The sequence below is a fragment of the Oculina patagonica genome, chromosome 14 (genome assembly GCF_052425735.1).
Source record: "Oculina patagonica isolate OP01 chromosome 14, crgOcupat, whole genome shotgun sequence".
Taxonomy (NCBI): domain Eukaryota; kingdom Metazoa; phylum Cnidaria; class Anthozoa; order Scleractinia; family Oculinidae; genus Oculina; species Oculina patagonica.
Window position 1 is genome coordinate 7,347,592 of NC_135771.1, and position 21,459 is coordinate 7,369,050.

General features: G+C 37.8%; 2 protein-coding genes and 2 long non-coding RNA genes across 10 annotated transcripts in view; 1 reads left to right on the forward strand and 3 right to left on the reverse strand.

Moving 5' to 3' along the window:
• The window catches only part of LOC144638382 (uncharacterized), a 48,971-nt gene extending 48,836 nt beyond the window's left edge, over positions 1–135 (reverse strand). The window contains exon 1 of the long non-coding RNA XR_013567918.1: positions 44–135. This is a non-coding gene — a long non-coding RNA (uncharacterized LOC144638382). The remainder of the gene's footprint in view (positions 1–43) is intronic.
• LOC144638378 (uncharacterized) overlaps positions 1–21,459 on the reverse strand; it is a 68,500-nt gene that overhangs the window by 35,736 nt on the left and 11,305 nt on the right. The gene's annotated exons all lie outside the window — the stretch shown is intronic.
• On the forward strand, positions 58–11,360 carry LOC144638149 (uncharacterized). 7 transcript variants are annotated; one of them, XM_078497344.1, is made up of 15 exons: positions 58–903; positions 1,165–1,270; positions 2,160–2,380; positions 2,633–2,682; positions 3,627–3,708; positions 4,213–4,380; positions 4,686–4,831; positions 5,320–5,428; positions 5,670–5,753; positions 6,456–6,636; positions 6,912–7,001; positions 7,246–7,306; positions 7,997–8,065; positions 8,277–8,473; positions 9,650–11,360. In XM_078497344.1, exons 2-15 carry the CDS (start codon positions 1,171–1,173, stop codon positions 9,931–9,933), a joined length of 1,842 nt encoding a protein of 613 aa, XP_078353470.1. In that variant the 5' UTR covers positions 58–903; positions 1,165–1,170; the 3' UTR covers positions 9,934–11,360. The 7 variants fall into 7 exon arrangements, with proteins under 7 accessions (XP_078353470.1, XP_078353473.1, XP_078353475.1 ...); XM_078497347.1 differs by lacking the exon at positions 1,165–1,270; XM_078497349.1 differs by lacking the exons at positions 58–903; positions 9,650–11,360 and adding an exon at positions 7,391–7,423 and having other exon boundaries at positions 918–1,270; positions 7,246–7,281; positions 8,277–8,415.
• Positions 15,381–16,058, reverse strand: LOC144637542 (uncharacterized). Its single transcript, XM_078496618.1, has one exon. It carries the CDS (start codon positions 15,917–15,919, stop codon positions 15,506–15,508), a length of 414 nt encoding a protein of 137 aa, XP_078352744.1. The 5' UTR covers positions 15,920–16,058; the 3' UTR covers positions 15,381–15,505.

A 21,459-nucleotide genomic window follows, 5' to 3' on the forward strand; every position in this document is an offset into this window, starting at 1 on the left:
CCGTAGAAATATTTTTTGGAAAACGTTTACTGTAGGCTCTGACCTGGAATGACAAGAAATCCTTTAGTCCGCCATGTTGGCTCTCCTTTCGAAGCCGACCAAAATACAAAGAAAAAAATAAATGACACTTTTAAACATCCATTTTGTAGTTAAGAACCTAAACTGATATAAGATTAATACAAAATTTCGGCCGAATCGTACTGATAACTTTGCCCTTTGTAATTTTGTTATTGAAATGCCTATGATGAATAAACTAAATTTATGCTTAATGAAACATTCTCAATCGACGTAACATTAGAGACATCGGTTGTTCGACTTGCAGTCAATTTGCCCGTATCTCGAGTTCTAAATGGGTTAAACCCGAGTCTTCTAAATTTAGAACAACGATTGCCACCCATGATCATCTGTGCCAGCTTACATGACAATCAATCAGCATATAGATAGGAAAATGTACAAAAATAAATCCAAAATTGCGGATGGTGTTTAGTAAAGCGAGAGCATATTGTGTTATCATGAAGCGCATAAAGCCCGTTTCATTTAAGGCAAAGTTCGTTGACCGTACTGGTTCAAGGAGGCAAGACATTTCTTGGTCTTTAGACCGCCGTACGATTTTTGTCTGTCGATCGCGAGATCGAGCAGTCCAATGCAGACCTGCCTGAAGAAAAATCGTCGAAAATCGTCGAATACAGGAGGAAATTAAGTGGAGCGCATTGAGAGATCGTCTGTTGAATACGGAAATCGAGAGCTCGTTTCTTCCTAAAAGAACAGTATGTGTTTGGTGTCAAGAAAAATGCGGCCGTGGCAAGGTGCACCTACTGCGGGCCGCAAGTCTACCTATGTCTTGACTGTTCTAAAAGTCTCCATGGCAAAATTAACACTTACCATGTGTTAGAACTATGGAAAGTAGGTTTATTTCAAAAATTAAAGTTTTTAGATTTATGATTTATTGAATGTATTTTAATATTGCCAGTTTATAAACTTAATTTAATTCCGGTTTAAAATAAATGGGTTTAGCTAATAAATGACTGCAGATAGTGTTCTGTTGCTTGCGACTGAATTGTACCTTCCTCCTTATTAATACTTGTTAAGAAGTAACATTTTGGGCTGATAGTCAAGGGGGGAAATGCATAGTGGCAGCTAACTCAAATAGTCTTTTCCATACAGGATGGAATGTTTGTTCCACTTTTCCCCAACCAAACTGTTTTGTGCCGAAATGACCACCAGTGCTCCTCAGGGGAAATTCGGATTATACAGTGCATAGACGAACATGGTGCGCACAAGTTTGCTTTTGCTTATTTGTTTATTTTACATGTTATGAGAAAATGAATTTTTGTTTGCCATTATATTAATTAACAGTTATTCACTGATGTGGAGGTGAATAGTGGTGGATATTTACCGAGCCACGAAGCGGCGAGGTAAATATCCACCACATTCACTGACACTCAGGTGAATAATTGTTTTAGTATGTACTGCACAAGTTGAATAACTAGCTGCCCAAATCATCACTTTCAGTAAACAAAGGGACACGCGAGGGCAGTTTTCATTTCTCTTAAGCTGCTCGGAGGTGAATAGTATATACTTTGCTAATCCCTCTGATCAGTTATCCAATAAGGGCGCGTGGAAAGCACTATTCACTTGTGTGTGGTATATACTAATTATGGTTATTAATGTGTCCCAAAATGTCTATTTGTTCCTTAAATTATGCAGTTAAATGATTATTGCCAGTGTAAACTGCTTGGCTTGATACTACATCAAAAGTGTTTTTTGGTGGTCAATATTATACACTTCATGGGGGAGCTCATATGTATCCAGATGGGTTTATAAGCAATATATAATTACATAAAAAAGGTTGGAAAAAGCAACCTGTCAAAAAAGTCTGATATGGAATTTAATTATAAGATTAATTTACTCTAACAATATAAATGATAATACTCATAAACTTGTCATTGCCAATTTGTTTTTTTATTAGATGTAGTGTTGTGTACGGATATTAGTAAGATAATATGGCAGGCAGGGGAGGGCTTATAACCAATATATTGTTTTCTTTATCTAACTACCAGTCCTATAAACAGAGGGGCTTTTGACATTGTTAAGGGGGGGGGGGATGAGGCCTATAAGTGACAGTTTAATGTTATTTATTACGGCATTTCTTCCCCTAGGAAATCATCACTCGAAGAAGATCAGGTTCTGCCAGTGTGAGCATCCGACTGTCACCTTGGTACGACTACACCTGTGGCCTGGTTCACCAGATAGACCTACTACTGCCTTCCAGTTCCGGCTTATGGACCAGGCTACAGATATGTTTATCAGCTGTAAAGTTTCACTTAAAGAGTTCGCTGACGTCCTTGAAATGAAAAGACCACTTTTACAGCCAAAGATCGTAAGTTGGTGACTAAATGTACACATTACACTGTGATAGCACATTTTAAAAATTTCTGCTTAATATATAATTATTACATTTAACACTGATTTACATGTGGTCGCCATGCCAGTCATGGCAATAATTATTAAACCAAATAAGGTCAATTTAATTAAGCTACCTTTTCATGAACATGAGTGAGTTTGCTAGTGTGCTTGCGCACATCTACAGTCATGTTAAGTTAGCTTTAATTTTCTGCTTTGTTTCCTGTAGGTCAGTTCTATATACTCCATTTTAAATTCTGGCTGTTTTGAAGAATATAGGTAATATAAAAATATAATTGTATCATTCATGTAACTTTTTATTAATTAATATCATATCTATATTATCAGGTAAATTACCAAATATTTACCATACCGGTAGCTAAGTTTATTTGTTTTACTATAATATGTAGCTACTCAGGTATTATTCAATTCTCAGAATATTCAATAATAGCCGTTACTGTAAATAATTGCAATATCCCATAGTTTTTATTGGTCAAGAGGCAAAAGTTCATGCCAACTGGGCAACAAATATGCTGTGCATGGCTTTGTTGTATTTTTAAATCTTTTGATTTAAATTTTGAGATATTATTCCATTGTATGTTGAATCTTGGATATTGTATAACAGCGAGCCAACTTTGCACTTAACTGCCTTGTTGGCTATGATAATTTATTATCTGATATATTCAACAGGCACTCATGGGATTGTTAAATACATAGTCATTTTATATTACATTGTCGTTCAATGTTTTCCTTTCATAGCATCATGCCCGGTGTTATGTACAGTGGAATCATGGTAATTGGTGTAAATTATCTTTAAGGGAATTAGAAATGAAATACAGTAAAAACCTGTGAGTGAGAACCTAACATTTAAGAACCTGCTAGGCTAAAATTTGCAAATTAGACCCCCTTTTTATAAGAACTTATTTAGCCTTAAATTTGGCAACAGGTTCTTATTTTCTAACATTAAAATTAAAAAATATTACTTTTGGGAAATAAGTTTGGATAAGGCATTACTGTACATCAGTACATAATTTTATGTAATATGAATGAAAAAGGGCTGACAAAAATTAGGTTCTTATTCACAGGTTTTAAACTGTAATTGATGTGAGAAATCCCTACCAGTGGTAAAGGTATAGGTATTAATTTGTAATATTGAGTTCCATTTTAAGGATTTTGTAATTTTGTACATTTTTCTAAGCTTTATTAATTAATCTGTCTTTTAGATTCTTTAAATACCATCTCCAACACTTGGTTCGACACTGTCCGGATATCGATAATGGTTCAAATTGCCCAGTCTGCCCAGAGGTAATAAAAGTTAACTACAAATGCATCTCACTTCTTTTTCTTTTTTGGATCTGCAAGACATGACATTCATGGTTGTAAGGTTGATTTTCATTTTATTACTGTTGATTTAACATGTCCACTAGTTACATTTAGACATAGTTTTATTATAATTGTCCCCCTTTTTTTAAAGCAGTGTGGGAGGCGTGGTTGCCTAGTGGTTAGTGTGCTAGACTCTGGATCGATAGGTCCGGTTGTGAGCCCTGGCCGGGGTCACTGTGTTGTGCTTTTGGGCAGGACACTTTTAATTACTCTCACAGTGCCTCTCTTCACCCAGGTGTATAAATGGGTACCAGTATTATACCAGGTGTATAAATGGGTACCACCCAGGGGAGGAGTAGCAATACTCCTAGTTCCAGCAGTATGGGCCATTTGGCTTGACACAGACTTTTCCTTTTTTAAAGCAGTAGTAGTATTTTGAGTTATTAGCAATGCTAATTTATATTTCACATAATTATTTATTCAAAGGAAAAAGGAATTCTTATTGAATGTATGGATGCATGCTTTGGCCTATCAAGAAAGCGGTCACAGGGATATGGCTTTGCAACCCCAAAACACCAAGGTCTTTTCTTTGGGGATCAGGATGATGTGGACAACTTTGTTGACCATTATAGTGGGACTAGTGTGTCTGAACAGGTACACTACTATTAATAAAGAATTGTACTTTAAATAACATAATATATTTTTATTTATATAACACCATTTCGATTGCTATCACTTTACTATAAGTTTATTATTTATTCATCATATTAAGTGATGGTGTAATGGCAAGAGCAACTAATCCCACCAATGTGGCACAGGCTATACTCATACCCAGGTCTAGTTTGTTGTTGGTTGTCTTCTTCTTTGCTCTGAGGGTTTCTATCCGTTTTTTTTGGTGTTACAATTTGATTGGGATTTATTTGCATTAATTTAATTATCATAATTGCCATTATTTACAGAATTGCAATCATTTTCATGCTGGTGAAGTCCTTCCAAATTTGAGATCAAAAGGAAAAAACAAGTTGTTTGATGAGAAAGTTGTATTTGGCAGTGTTTGTCGTCATGACTTCCCAAAAAGCTTTATTAGCATCAAGCATGGTGAAAGGTAAGTATAAAAGGGGAAAGATTTTAACAGTAGTTGTTCAAATAAAATAGCAAATTATCTTGATTTACATCTTAGCATATATGTTTCCTTTGAAGTAAAGTAAAATTCGCCTAGTAAGTAAAATTGACCTAGCTGCACATTCACAGCGAAATTACAAACATATTGCTAACCCGAGTTGGCTTCCCCCATAAGCCTTCTGGTTTCTTGGAGGTCTCCTCGCCCTATCTATTTAAGTTATTTTGTATGTATTAATTTGTAAAGTGGCAAATAAAATGATGATGATGATGAAAATGAGCAAAAAGTGCAATTTAAATTGTACTTTAGTTCAGTGAGAATAACTAGCTATAACTCATGTGCTATAACTTCATTGTCATTACTAAGGGTTTATATTTCCCTTATTTTTTTTACAGTATATTATATATTTTCCTTATACTGCTATAATATCATCACCTCAATTCCTGTCTTTATTTCTTGTTTTTTGTTTTTAGAATTTCCTATTCTGTTTATGAAATCCAAAAGCTGAAAGAAGAACTAAAGCCAAAAGGGCAAATCATTGTTATGTATGATGTAGCTTGTATTTTATCAAAGCATATTCAGGTAAAGTACTAAAATTGTTTTCCTTGTTCTATAATATTCCACGACCTCATCATTGCCTGTTTCCAATCCCTAGATAAGACAAATGATCCTTGGAATATACCTTATCGGTCAAGTCAAAAATTCCGGCTGTAGTTCTGAGATAATTATAAATAAATTCTGCCTTATTAGTAACTTATGCTAACATTTTATACTTATCCCTTGTGAAAGTATTTGTATTGATCAAGTTTATTTTCCTTACTAGAATAATGAATCTCTGTCTGCTCTGGCCAATGTTCCGCTAGCCATTCCCATATTTCACTGTTACGGGCATAAGGCAACATGTCAGGTTTGTAACATACATCATTCAAGGAAGTATAATTTTGGTAATTTATTCAACACGTAGCATGAACATTAACTTAACATCTTTATCATGTAATTGCATTTATAGTGTACCGTGCTTGACTTATGTCTTAGTTAATTGAGGCATCTCTTTTTCATAAACACAGTTCAAATCATCCTCGATTATAACCGTAATGGAAACAATGAGCTGCACATGTTGGTATTAAATGACCATCCACTCAAGTTTCCAGTAACAAACTAACAAACTGGATTATACATAATATATATAGTACTGTCTGCAGTTATATATAGCTCTTTGGCATACAAAGCTTTGCTTTCATGTCCAAATTGAGCACTCTACTAGGATAAGTCAGTGCCGCTAGCATTGCGCATGCTCACTAGTTTTGCTAGTTTGAGCACTCTGGCATGGCTTAGATGATACCACAAGTGTGGGATCATTTGGGGTGGCTACACAGCTTAACCACCATCCTAGCATCAGCACTGCACTGATGAGGCCCAGAAGGCCGAAACAGTACTGTCTGTAGTTATATATATGTATATATACCTTCGAATGTGTTAAAGCAATTATTAAAATATAATTAATGGAATATCTGTGTAATTTTTTAAAGTCCATTGAAGTACCAGAGCTTGCCTTTTGTGTAAATACACAGAAAATATTAACTTTTTTTTTGTACACATGTGCATTCAGGTTAAGTTCAGTCCTCGAAGAACTAAAGGAGTTGGCCTAACAGATGGGGAAGGAACAGAGAGACTTTGGTCATTTCTTCGTGACTTCTCAACAATAACTAAGGAGATGTCCCCTGAGAAGAGAATTGACACCCTTACTGATGGCGTTCTGCATTATGGGAAAGGACTTGTGAAGAAGCTAGGTTTGTTTCCATGGATGTTTCATAAAAGTTAATTCAGTTTGTAATTACAACAACAAACAACAGTGTATTCACAAGTGTACTGTCAATACCAAAGTCCGACTATTATCACATGTACTTTCAATTTTATAACTCCTTTTTACTATTATTATTTATTATTTTCATTGCAGTCAAACATTCAAGAAGTAGCTTCTAGTGGCAAAATTGCTGCCAGTTACTTCGGGCTTTTTTCGGAGTTAATTATTCAGTTCTTGTTATTTTCATTATTTTTTTTATAGGTCCTGTTCTTAAATCCAAACTTTTGAGAGCTAAAGAACTACTCAGCAAGACTAACAAACAGCTTGATGAAATGTTTAAAAGTTTGCCAGGTATTCTTCATTTTCTTTGAAATAATTTCTTGCCTTTTTCATAAACCTTAATTGAATGTGTTCTCCTCCGCTCAGTCAAGTTCCTCGTTGGACTTTAAGCGACGCCGTCCATATGCGTATTGTGCGTACAATACTATTTGAAAAATGGCAGTGCAGTGCAGAGAGAGAAACAAAAAATACTTCTTACATCATATTCAATGTCGTAACATGCAGTCTATGTTATTAACTTTTTTGTTGGATTCAGTTCTTACGCAGGAATGGGATGAACTTTACGTTGAGCTGCTGTTGACTTCCAAAACCATCAGGTGAGAAATTATCTTAACATTGCTATCTTAGCCAGACATTTTACAGAAAGAACCCTTTAAAATGAATTTGGTACGCTTTTCAAGTGATGCAATGCGATGCAATACAACGCAATAGAGGTACAGCAAAGCGATCTAATACATACTAGTTATGCAACGCTTTCGAGTGGTATACTATGGAATATCCCACGAGTCACTTGTATTTTCTCGGTATACACACGAGCCTTTAGGCGAGTGTGTATGCCAAGAAAATACAAGTGACAAGTGGGATATTCCATAGTATACCACGAGAAAGTGTTGTGTAACTATTTTATACCATGCCATAGAAAATACGCTTACTAAATTTCGTCGAGAATACAGTCGCAGCGCACTATGGGAAGGTTGGGTTGAATACCGTCGAATATACAACGACTTTCCTGTATTCTGATTGGCTGTATTTTCTATGGCATGGTATAAAGTGCAATACGATATTGACTCTTTCTCCTTGGATTTTTCTTAGTCAATTTGCTTAGTCCCTTGCCTCCGGGTGGGGGATAGGGCCGAATTTCTTAGTCAATTTACAATGGAATTATTTTCCATTATGTATGACATACGCAGCTCTGGAGAATGCAATCACCACGAATGAAATATACTTTTTAGTTACATAGTTATCTCGTACTGAAATAAAGATTTTTTTATCTTTTTTTCCATTAGGAATGACCTTGCTTATGCCGAGACCACTGATGATGATAAACTCTTGGAAACACAGCGCAAGCTTGACAGGTTTGTTTTGTTTTTGTTTTTAAAAAAGTTTGAATTAGGATTATTTTTCTTCCTTTGTAAAGATAGAAAAACTGATAGTAGCCAATCATTTTACGGCTGGGTTGGACTGATTATACTTATAGGGGAAGTTTGTTGTTCGATTTTAGCGCCATGTATTGAGAGTTGCAGTTTTATAACTGTAGATTTTTACTCTGAATTGTATATTTTCTAGGAACGTAAAACGACTGGAAACTCTCGAGAAGAAGCATGGAGTGCGACAGCGTTGGCAGGAACACGAAGCATCGTTCTTAGCTGCAAAGAGACGCCTCGATGAAAAAAATAGCAGGCGCCAGATATTGCAACTACATAAGTTGGCTTCCGAAAGGACTTTCTTATTGGAAATGAAACGAAAATATGCCAGTAAAGAACGTAAATAAACAATGGTAGAAAACCCTTTAGTTGTCGGAAAGATGTCAGCTTAGTACTTAAGAAATTGTGGGCTTTGCATGTGCATGTACCGATAGAATAATAAACAAGGAAAATGTTCATTTTTTAATATGTTCAGTATTTTTCTGAGAGGGATCTTATCATTCTTCGTGAAATTTAATGATGGTACATTATTTAGCAAGAACCTCGAAATTCTGCACCTCGCTTTAAGGGCCCACTGACGTATATATTTGGACCCGTTGCTAGGGACATTCACGGTTATATAGTTTTAGCAATTTTTCTTCTTTAGTTATGGTTGAATCTTTTACTCAGTCCATAACGTAAATATGACGTCATCGGGTCACGCCCATGATCACGTGACCAATAAAGAAAAAGTCTAAAATTTTTGATGTTTTGCATGTTATCGGAAAATCATTCATGGTGTCATGATCTTTATTTGTTTTTGTACCTTGGTAAGTATGGGTTTCATTTCATTATGGAAAATAATTTTTTTAGAGAGATTTAAAATATTGATTTGTCCATAAAAATTTTTTTAAAAATGATTTAAGCAAATGAATACTTAGTTATGTTCCCGACCCAGGTCGGAAAAATATAACGTCGAAAAAAAGTGAATCAAATTAAAGACCGCCAAGTATTTAGATTTTTTCTGCAAACCGGAAATCATTTTGTTAACGCATGCGTAATTTATCTGACAAGAGAACAGTGCGCGCGCTAGTTGTACGCGTACGCTTTTGAGATTATTTGCATGTGTAAAAAACTGCTTTTCCTGGTTCAATTTAATCTGACTGATTCTCAGATGTGAAGTCAACTATTAGTCAGGAAGTTTTTCAGTAAATCTTATTGTTTCATCTTATTTGGCGAGTTTGAAGAAGTGCTCGAAAGGAACTTTTTTTGCACATCTTGCGCGTACAGATAGCGTAAGTAACCCGTACACGCAATACAGCACGCGCTCTATTAGCACCTTAGCAACGCGCGAGAAATCCGTCAGTGGGCCCTTAACCTTATTATCAAGCGTTAATTCCACGTAAAAAAACTCGCCGTAACATAGTTTACTGACGCAAGATGCCTGTAAGTTGATGAAATTCAATGCATGTACTATTTGTTTGCTTGTCTTGCTGTAATAGTCTGTAATCGTGAATTCTATTTGTTTCTATTTAGGCGGCCAAGCTATAGCAATCAAACTTTCAAAACAGATAACAAAGGCGACGGATAGCATGAGAAAAACAATTGCGTCCCATAATGCGATCCAGGGTGTTTCTGCCTTGAATTTCGACTTGGCTAAAGATCCTTCTTGTGAGCTGTATGCCAATCTGCAGTCCTGTCCTGAGGTGGAGCATGTTGTTCCCAGTGCCACAAGAAGAATGGTCATTGAGCTTCACTGCTTGAGGGAAAGCCTGGTTATTTCGTTTTATATTAGTTATCTGTTTTGTATTGGTTTATAAAAGCATTTAAGTCCATTCGTCTTTGCATTTCTTTTACCTCTCCTTAGTCCTTCACAAGTGTTCCACGCATTTGGAAACCTGCCTCCTTGTGCCCTGATTGCTGTTACGCCAATGACTTTGGCTTTAACTTCTGCCAATATTGTGGGTATCAAGCCGCTCCAATTTCGTGTTCTACTAGTACCTCCAGAGTTTCCCTTGATCTGCCTGCCATCGATCGGAGAATCTCCTCACTTCAATCAGTCAGAGCTGCCAAACCTTATGAAAATAGAAGTGCAGGTTGCAGTTAGAACTAGAGTCCTTTCTGTCCTCCCTTCCAAGCCCCAAGACCCTTACCTCTGCCTCCCCAAGAGACGTCATTAGATTTCTCGTGTGGAAAGATTCTAAGGGGAAGACCAAGATTCACACACCAAGCTGTCCTAAGTTCGGCTCTCATTTAAAACAGAAATGAAGCTGCCCCTCCAGATTGGCCGCTGGTACGGTTGATAGCACGATTGGAAAATTGCGTTCCATTTTTAATTCCATTGGCCGATCAGGCGATTGGTCGGGGATATCCCCTGGTAACCCTGCGGCTCATCCGTCCGTCAAAGAATACCTGACCTCCATCTCCGAGGAACAAGCAAAAGCAAGGGTTTCTCCTCGCCAAGCCGTGCCATTTTTCTTCGACAAGTTCATTAAACTGTGTACTTATCTTCGCAACCGAGCATTTTTACCATCTATATCCCCGCTGGAAAGATACATCGTCAGTCGTGATTTAGCTTTCTTCTGTCTGGATTTCTACTCTGGTGACAGAGCTTCTGATCTTGGTCGTGTTTATACTAAAGAGGTTCTCCTACTCCCTGATAAGCAAGGTTTATTGTTTCATCACAAGTTTGGAAAAACGCTCCGCGGAAAAGACTCTAATGTTTTCGCTGTTAAAGCATGTCCCCATGACGGTGTGGTTTGCCCCGTCATAAATCTCTCCACGTACGTCAAGTTGGCTGATCTTATGAACATCAATCTTCGAGAAGGCTTTTTGTTCCGTGCTACCGAACCGAAGGGCGGCGTATCTTCCAAGCCTTTCGTGGGATCAACTGTAGCTAACCGTCTGCGCCTCCACCTTACGGCTCTTAATATTAATGAGGGTGAAACTATGCACAGTTTTAGGAGTGGCTGTTCCATAACCCTGTCCCTTCTTGGGGCGTCAGATGATCAAGTAGCTTGACATGTCGGTTGGAAAAGCATTCAAACAGCACAATATTATTCCCAAGTACCGAAAGTCATGGATCTGTCTCTTCCAGCTTCTCTTCTCGCTCAAGGCTCAGTCAAAGGGACGAATAATGTTTGTCATGCAGAATCGCTAGGGGCTGAGTTCCGTGCTCGTAATAATCTTGAGGGGTTATCCCTCGCGTTCCCTTGATGTATTGATAATAAAACAACACCTTTCAAGAGTTGAGCGTCTGAGATTGGGAGGAATGTGGGTTTTTTCGGGGTATGTTGGCCTATCAGCAGCGATTTGTGCTTGGGTAAGAAATTATTTTCGCCCCATATCTTAGTATCCCGCGTGTGCCATAGAGGTGCAGCATGACAATGAAAATTTTTCTACTATTTTCATTGGTATGTTCGCACCAAAATGGCCTCACGCGCTACATAAATTAGCACATTTCCACTCCTGAGACATTCGTTATTCCCCTGGGTATTTATTTTAGTATTTATACGCCCTCCCGACTTGAGATCGTTCTCATTTGCGTTCATGCCCCGAAAGGTTTCTTTAGAGGACTCCTTTTTTGTCCCTCCCTCCTCCCCTCAGCGACGGAAACCTCCAGCATGCTGCACTTCTTCGCATGCGTGGAAATTATTTTCGCCCCATATCTTAGTATCCCGCGTGTGCCATAGAGGTGCAGCATGACAATGAAAATTTTTCTACTATACTTACGGCCGCCTTGACAAAACCCCCTTTGTCTGACTCCCATCAGACAAATTTTGTATTAACACATTTCTGTATGTGGCCATTCCCGTTAGCTGCCGCAGACACTTTTAAGGGGTAACACTGAGACTTTTCTTTTGTTTCTAAGCTCCCACTCCTCAAAGGAAAAATCCTATTAAGTTGGGGTTAAACGCCGCACTTCTCATGAGTCAAACTTAATACAAACAGCTAAAAAGTAGCTTTTATTTGGCCATTCGAATTAAGTGTTTGGTATTTAATCCGGGCCTAATCCTCAATCATGTTTTAAAAATGAACTTCACATCACTGTTCGGTCACAATGATTTCACAGTGCATGTAATTACAGTGTTATATTTGTTTGTTTTCTCGTGAAATGAGATTGGTTGTTGCTGTTTTCAAATTAACAATGTTTAGTGAGTGTGCGAGTTAAGCGGCCCGAATCCCTTACACTGCTAGTGGCCGCTTATATACGAGGAACATTCCCATAAGAGGCCAGCTCCAGTTACGGAGCAGGCAGGCAGGCAGGCAGGCAGGCAGGCAGGCAGGCAGGCAGGCAGGCCGGTGGGCAGGTAGATATGTAGGTGGGTGGGTGGGTGGGTGGGTAGGTAGGTAGGTAGGTAGATAGGAAGGTAGGTAGGTAGGTAAGTAGGTAGGTAGGTAGGTAGGTAGGTAGGTAGGTAGGTAGGTAGGTAGGTAGGTAGGTAGGTAGGTAGGTAGGTAGGAAGGTAGGTAGGTAGGTAGGTAGGTAGGTAGGTAGGTAGGTAGGTAGGTAGGTAGGTAGGTAGGTAGGTAAGCGATAACTCAGTCAGGTAGTCAGTTAGTAATTAATTAATTTAGTCAGCAGTAAGTAATAATTATCTTCCTAGATTATGAAATTAGTAACCCATTTAACTTTAAAGCAAAAACGACCTACATAAACATCTCATGTTCAATTCAAATTCAATGCTGAAGAAGTCATTACATCCACATCCGCACTTTATTAAGTCGGCAAAAATCGCGAGATATCACACCAACTATAATGATCATAATAATAATGACTTTATTAAAAACTAATACAATAGGATATTAAAAAAATGTAAAAATCCAAAATCCAAAACTAATACAATGAAGTATTAAGAGGGCGTCCGTGTTACAGCGGATAAGGCACTTTTCGGACCTTCACCGATTTCCCTGATTTTTTCAGTGAAAGTCGACAATTATATCCCAGTAACAAATATCACATTTATTTGGATCAATTCGATATTTTATATTTTTTGCGAGGCGATTTTCAAAGTCACCTCAAAACCATGCAATTCGCCATTGGAGACTCCGTAAACTTGCTATAAATGACGGTCGCTGCCAAAACTTTATTACTCAATTCAACGAGCTGATTATTTTACATATTGAAGTTTCATCTTCCCTCGATAGTGTAGAGGCTTAATAATTGAAATCTATTTAAGTCTCGTTAAGTAATGATTTTTTTAAATTGACTCCCAACAAACTCCGGAATGTGCAAAGCGTGACATGCCTGTAGTTGAAAGCCATTTTCTCGAATGTGGGACCTGATCTAGAATCGTGTCTATTGTAACTCAAAAGTACTAACACCATTATAGAAAAGTATGAAATAAAATTTGTGGGCACTCTTTACTGCGCGCCGTACAGAGCTCCACGAATTTCCCAAATATTCGCCATTTTGATCCAAAACAAAGAAAACGCTTGAGCGACCGATAAACCAATTCCAGAACCGTGAATGTTTGGAGATGTGTTAAATACTGCTAGAAGTCAGACTGTAAATGGAAAATATTTTTCTCTCGCAGTTCCAACCGTTTTAGCCGATTTCTTGGTATTTTCAACGCTCACAGCAATAAATATATCACTTTCGATCAATATGCAAATTTCGGCATAAGCCCGTGTTGTCACGGAACATCTGTATACCGCAACAATTTGCCTAAAAACCGACGTTTTCCAAAGCAATTATTTCCTTCTTACCTGGCCGGGCGATAAGATTCTTTAGGCTTCTATGTAGAAGCTTTCTTTTTGTTTGTGGCTGTAGAGAAGCTGTTTTCATTTCCCACGCTGCGATGAAACAGTGTTTGTTTTGCCGCAAGACTGACTTGTTCGTTTCAGTCTAATTCAATTAAAACCGGCCAGGCTGCCTAGTTTGGCCTTTTCGAGGGGACTTTTTCAGGAAAATTCACGTTCCAAAAATGCCCTTCTTGTATTGAGTTGAAACTTGCTGATTTGCTCTCGAGGGTGTCGAATATGCTCCTAGTCTTGTCAAGACTCGCAAATTTCATACAGGTTCCTGATAGAGGGAGGCGAGAGGGGGGGGGGGGGAGGGGGTGGGTATTAGGGTAAAGCCCTAGCCTATTGTTTTCCCGTATTTTCCAAATCCAAATCCCAGTTCTATCTATTGGTTTTTACTTGTGATTCCCAGTCCCAGTGACCCAAATTTCATTTTCCCAGCAGCAATTTGCCCAATCCAATCTCTCATTTTACCCCCTTCTAGCCCTTTCTCATAAACAAACAGTAATAAACAGTTATCTGATGAACATCAAAAGTCTCTGAAGTATTCGAGACATAAAAGTAAAAACACCAACAGTCGGGGCTTTATAATTGGAAGTCATTGTATTGATTTGATTTTAATAAGATGGTGGCCATTAATTTATCTGTCATAATTTAGTGGGCGGGGTATTAAAGTGTCTCTAAACAAGAAAATAAATATGTAACACAAATGTGCATTTCGTATTCTATTACTATCGGTAATTGAAGGGAGTCGCGAGCCCTGCTACGATATATGTTTTTTCGACAACATGAATATAACAAATATGAAAGAACCCGCATTTTTACATTTGTCTATTAACTCATCAAGTCTTGACTACTAATAGGTCTCACTATAAAGCTGCCCCCGCCTTTTTTATAATTTGTTTTACAGCAATAATCTAGGATAAGTAGAGTCTTTTGATCCTTATTCAAACCACTTTATGGATCAAATAATCTGACAGTTTGTTAGCTAAACGAATTACCCTCGAGAACAAACCTTAACGCTTGAACCAGCTCTTGGAACACAAGTTGCCAAGAACACGAAACCGATTGCTCGAAATCTTTCGACGTATTACTCACAACTGCATCAAATATCACTTAACACAACCAAAGCAGAGAAACCGCTCGAACAAATCTGTGAACACGCGTAAGCCAAACATCGGAGTAATCAACGTGTGACAGATGCCAAAACGCGGGTCAGTCTTTTTTAATACCGTTCTAACCCAAGATAGGGATTTTTATTTACCGCTACCCCCTGTTATCGTGACATCATAATACCCATAACTTCTTCGGGCATTTTCTGCCTTTACGTCATCATTACCCAGGAATCCCTTGCAGCAAAACATTATCATTACTCAGAGATTCCTTGCGGCCTTGTTCGAGCAAACGAGGTTTTTTTTCTGGTGTACATACCGTAAATTCGGACTGTAAGTACACATTCTATATATACGGTCTACAATGAATGCCTCCTCGGGCTTTCGTCTCTGGGCGAAAGCCCTGCGGGGGCAATAACAGAAAACTGTTTTTCGTGAAAAGAGGATCGTAATATTAACGACATTTACTACGTTTAACCTTATGTGCTAATGAATGTTTCTTTGCAAGGTTAGTGACTTGTTTATCCCTTTATATTCATTCTTTTTCAATCTTGAACAACCTTAGTTGTTCAATCAGGTCTTTCTTTTTGTCTTTCGATTTGAATTGGACCTTAAAATGGCGCAAGATTTCTTTGAGCATTGGCGCGTTAAATTTGTCCAGTTTATGTTCTTTCACACACTCGCACAGGTTGAATGCGTCGTACGACAGTGGGTGCTGCGGCCTCAGTTCGTTCACTACCTCTTCAACAAGTTGTTGTCTATCAACTTCTTCTTCCTCTAGCAATAGCTCCCTGGGACTCAGGTCGATTTTTTCTGGTTCCTCCTTCCTTCGTCTAGCCGCTGCACGGCGGGAAAAGAAGCCCTGCACTTGGCTCTTGGTCAGCCATTTTTCTCTGCCAAATAAGCGATCGTTCTGCTCGTCTCTTGCCTTGTTGGTAGTTGCGTTCATAGTTTGATGCTGATGTCTTCAGCGCCATTAGGGTCAACCATGTTAGCATTGTTTGCCTTTTCGATGTCCGAGTCAAGCAAACAAAAAAAAAAGATTGCGTGATGTTACGCTGTGAAGCGTTTCCCTGGTTTATGAGGCGATTCAATTTTTTTTATTTTTCTTATTTTTTTTTTTTTTTGGGGGGGGGCGTCTATTAGACACTGGGCGTCTATAGACTTTACACCTCAAGGGAGGTGTTTACTAGATACGAGGTTGTTCGTTTATTTGAGAGTGGACGTTAATTAGACCATATACAAGAAAACGTCGTGTCTTAAGTCTATACCATGTCTTTCAGGTATATGAAAGGGGTACCTTTTTTCAGTAAAAGGTATACAAAAAGGGAACGATTTCTGTCAAAATCGTTTATAAAAGGGCAGGGGTTAGAGCTCGGGCGAAGCCTTCCCGTACAAATTTTTTTAAAGTACCCCCCCCCCTCCCCCGGGGGGATATATTTCACTCAAATTTAGCGGGATAATGTTAACGCTTTTTTTTGAAAAAAAAAAAAAAAGTAGCATCGACCACACCTTGTAATGGTCAAGCCCGCACTCAGTCTACTTCACAGCCGTTGGTAACGTCACGCTCTCGCCATGATTAGTTCGGCTTCCGTAACATCGCCGCATTTCGATAAGTGGCAGCTCGACAAATGAGCTTCAGAGAGCAACACATGGCTCTCCTCATTCCTACTAGATCCACACGGAGTCTGTAATATCTCGTGAAGAGAGCAATTGGATGCAATAGCTGCCATTTCGTGCAGAAAGGACGCGCAAGGATTTTCTCGAAATTAGACAAAATCGCGGACATTAATTGGTCGGTTTAAATTGAATTAGATTGAAACAAACAAGTAAGTTTGCAAAAACAAACATTGAGTTATCCCAATTATTTGTATTTTATGTCTACAATGCTTCAAAGACTTTTAATGTTTATAAGATAATTGTAGAACTTGCTTTGCCTCATTGGAGTCCGATAGTTTTCAAAAAACATTGTTCTAATATGCAAACAAAACTTGTGCGACGCAAATCAGGGATTTCCCTTGTTTCCACAAGACCAGACTGGATTGTAATTTTTTCGAATAAATCCCTACGAAAAAAAGCCAAGCAAATAAAAACCTTTTTGGGTATGAAAAAACATCCTCAGAAGCTTACAATGTTTTTTAAAAGGTTTTGCAAAGAGAAAAACAAAAAAAGGGGCCGACAGGGGTTTGACAAATAAGGCTTTAATTGAATTAGACTGAAATGAACAAGTCAGTCTTGCGGCAAAACAAACACTGTTTCATCGCAGCGTGGGAAATGAAACAGCTTCTCTACAGCCAAAAACAAAAAGAAAGCTTTAACATAGAAGCGTAAAGAATCTTATCGCCCGGCCAGGTAAGAAGAAAATAATTGCTTTGGAAAACGTTTTTAGGCAAGTTGTTTGCAATATACAAACAGATCGATGTTCCGTGACAACACGGGCTTATGCCGAAATTTGCATATTGATCGAAAGTGATATATTTATTGCTGTGAGCGTTGAAAATACCGAGAAATCGGCTAAAACGGTTGGAACTGCGAGAGAAAAATATTTTCCATTTACAGTCTGACTTCTAGCAGTATTTAACACATCTCCAAACATTCACGGTTCTGGAATTGGTTTATCGGTCGCTCAAGCGTTTTCTTTGTTTTGGATCAAAATGGCGAATATTTGGGAAATTCGTGGAGCTCTGTACGGCGCGCAGTAAAGAGTGCCCACAAATTTTATTTCATACTTTTCTATAATGGTGTTAGTACTTTTGAGTTACAATAGACACGATTCTAGATCAGGTCCCACATTCGAGAAAATGGCTGTCAACTACAGGCATGTCACGCTTTGCACATTCCGGAGTTTGTTGGGAGTCAATTTAAAAAAATCATTACTTAACGAGACTTAAATAGATTTCAATTATTAAGCCTCTACACTATCGAGGGAAGATGAAACTTCAATATGTAAAATAATCAGCTCGTTGAATTGAGTAATAAAGTTTTGGCAGCGACCGTCATTTATAGCAAGTTTACGGAGTCTCCAATGGCGAATTGCATGGTTTTGAGGTGACTTTGAAAATCGCCTCGCAAAAAATATAAAATATCGAATTGATCCAAATAAATGTGATATTTGTTACTGGGATATAATTGTCGACTTTCACTGAAAAAATCAGGGAAATCGGTGAAGGTCCGAAAAGTGCCTTATCCGCTGTAACACGGACGCCCTCTTAAAATCTATTAACTAACTTAGATTTAAAACTATCTAAGGACGTTGTATACAAACATACTTATTATCTTTCCCCGAAGGGGCTTTTCAAACACAATAACTATAAATTACAAAATAAAAAAAGAACAATTAAAAATTAAAAATTATAAAAATTTCTTAGATATGGCCAGAAACCATTGGGGAATCTGGTCTATTTGATTTAAAACGGTCTAAACCAGCCTAAAAAGGGCTGACACTTAGTGACTGTTTCACTAACGATAGCAATGACTTATTATACCCCATTCAGACCCGGTTTTTATAGTGCATCGGACAAAAAAGCCCAAAATTTTCAGTCAATATCTAGCTTAGCTGGACGGCCGGATGAAAAATATAATGCCCCCGCAGGGTTTTGGCTCAGAGGCCAAAACCCGAGGAGGCATCATAGAAGTCCCCGCGTGTATATATATATATATATAACACACTCCAGAGATTATATTTAAAAAGGCAAAAGATGTGTCTGCAATAACTTGTCCAATAACTGTCCAATCATAATTATTATCGGGAGGGGGGTGGGGGGGGGGGGTCTAAAATAAGCAAAATACGGCTTAAAGGTAACTTAACCCCACCCCTTTACAAAGGCTGAAATAGCATCCCACACCCCTCTTGTTAAAGTTTATAACTAAAGTACAATTCCCCCCACCCCAGCCCCCATTGCAAATTGAAACTTAAAGAGAAATAAAACGCAAACAGCGGCAACAAACATAACGCATGGACTGCTCATGGTTTCAAGGAAGAACCTAAAATTAACTTGACGTTTCGCATGCTACAGCACGCATCTTCAGAAGTGACGGTTACAAAAAAAAACAAAGCGAGGTACTGGTAACGAACTACACAATAATTAACAACAGCGATAACAATAGGCCAGAGTTAATAAAGCCACAACTTTTCACTGCCAACGTTGTCATTGAGGGTTGGTTTTAAGTCCCGTATTAACAAAGTTTCTTTCATTTTACATTGTAAGTCAGATAGTTCACTGGCTAACACCTGAAAATGATCCCATTTAATGTTGTGGCCAGTGGAGATTACGTAATCAGCAACGGCAGAAGTGTGACCCACTTGAGTAAGGGCTTTAAAAGGCTCGACCGTTCTGTCATACAGCCGTCGTTTTGTTTTTGCGATATAGAAGGCGTCACAGTCCCATCAACTGGCTTTGTAGACCATAAACAAACCTTAGATTTTGAAAGCAATTGAAACGATCTTTTTAAGGAAAACGGATTTAATCCGGCAAGTGTTATGGAAAAAATCAATACGACATTATCGAAACCATAAAATGTATCAACACAAGTTAAATATAGCGTCGCTTTGGAAACCTAAAATTGAAACTTTTAAAGATATGATAGCGAAATATGATGATAGTCTCTTTAGTGAGAGAAACTGCAAAATACAGACATGGCTGTCATGCCAGCACCGGTATATAACATTTACTAATTTTCTGCACTGCCAACTTCATGTTTCTGCGCCACCAATTTCACGTTTTTCAATTTTACTTTTCTGTACTGCAATTTCACTTTTCTGCAAAGCAAAACATTTTAACTTCTTTTTGCCCACATATGCCATATTAAATTTTGAAACTTGGAATCATTATGGAGAGGCCTCTTAGCTATAAGCCTCATGGTTTCGGAGAGGCCGCATCGTCACAATTTATATTGTTGTTTTAGTTTCTTTTTATTCTTTTTTAAACCTGTTTAGGTGCTTATGACATATTCATTTAGTTGTTCATTTACTACATTTCTTTAAATTATTTATATTGTTAATTAAACATTGTGTACTTTCTTTGGAAAAATACAGCGTGCAAAATTGTGAATCTCTTTGTATACCCCGTTATTTCTTTTAATTAAAAAGTTCATATCCCCGTCAGGTTTGTGAAAATTTCTTTCATACCCTGTATGTTTTGTTGTCCAACCCGGAACTCCCTGTATATAATTACATGTACCAGTCCCTTATTGCAATGTCAATTTCATGTTTCTACAAAACCAATTGTTACTTTTCTGCACTGCCAATTTTTATATTACTATTAAACTGCAAGGCCAGTATAACGTTTCTTCACTGCCGATGTCATGTTCCAGCACTGCTAATTTCACGTTTCTACAGTGCCAATATCACGTTTCTATAGTGTTAATTTCACGTTTCCACAGTGCCAATTTCACGTTTCTAAACCACCAATTTCACGTTTCTGTTCTGCCACTTTCAGTTTTTTGTATTGCTACTGTCACGGTTCCAAAATGCCAATTTCATGTTTCTACTCTAGATACCATTTTCACGTTTCTTCACTGCCATTTCACTTGCAATTTAAAGCAATTGTATTAAATTTACTTTTCTTTGTGGAAAAGGTAAAAAGGAGCGGGAACGCACAAAGCCATTTTCACAGTGTGCTAGGGACGTGCGAAATACAACCATGAGGTGGAAAATATGCGGCCTTGGATGGCTACTATGGGTAGCTCTACAAAAACTGTTCTTGATCACATTAGTGGAAGCAAAGGAATCTTATTGCTTTTTCTATATTTTGTTTAGAGTGAGAACTATGCTAAACATACTGAAGGTTACTAAGAACTCCGCCTGCAACCGACACTGGTAATGGCCGCGATATATATTTTTTAATTTTTTTCAATCTTTAAGTATAAGAATTAAATAAGTGAGCGAATGAAAGAGAGACAGTTTTCAGTAAAATAAATACCCAAAGATAAACAGACAATTCAAATATGTAAATGAGTGCATAAATAAATAAAAACGTTGTGGAACCAAGGGGAAACGAAGGGAATGCTGCCTTTCAATAATTCAACTCTAAGTAATAATTATCCTTCCAGATGTTTACATTGCTTATCAAATTATTTTTCAAAGTTAGAGTAGTTCAGTGGCAATGATAAGGCATTAGTTCATTCAGGACTTGAAGAAGAGGAGATGTCTAAGTTCACGGCGATGACTACATGGTGCAGCAAGCTAAAGGAAATTCGTACAACCGATCAGCTTTACAGATATCAATGTTTCCTTTCCTTTTAATGCTATACCGCCAGAAATAAACTGTCATACCGCGATAAAACAATATGTTTTACATAGACATCGGTTAATTTCTTTTGCATAATAACTTGTCAAAACTCTTTTGATAAAAATCTCTCAAAGTAAACAAGGAAAAGGCAATCTTACATGGTTATGGGAAACACTGGGCATATTACCAAGTAAGTAGACCAAGAACGCTCGCACCTTATACGTTGAATTAGACAAAAATAAACTGAGACTCATTGAAT

Excerpts from the sequence above, each read along its gene's own strand:
- LOC144637542 (XM_078496618.1), bottom strand. The coding sequence starts at position 15,919 with ATGAACGCAACTACCAACAAGGCAAGAGACGAGCAGAACGATCGCTTA.
- LOC144638149 (XM_078497344.1), top strand. The coding sequence starts at position 1,171 with ATGTTTGTTCCACTTTTCCCCAACCAAACTGTTTTGTGCCGAAATGAC. Across the intron at positions 1,271-2,159 it reads ACAGTGCATAGACGAACATG|GAAATCATCACTCGAAGAAG; the intron begins GTGCGCACAAGT and ends TTCTTCCCCTAG. Across the intron at positions 7,002-7,245 it reads AATGTTTAAAAGTTTGCCAG|TTCTTACGCAGGAATGGGAT; the intron begins GTATTCTTCATT and ends TGTTGGATTCAG.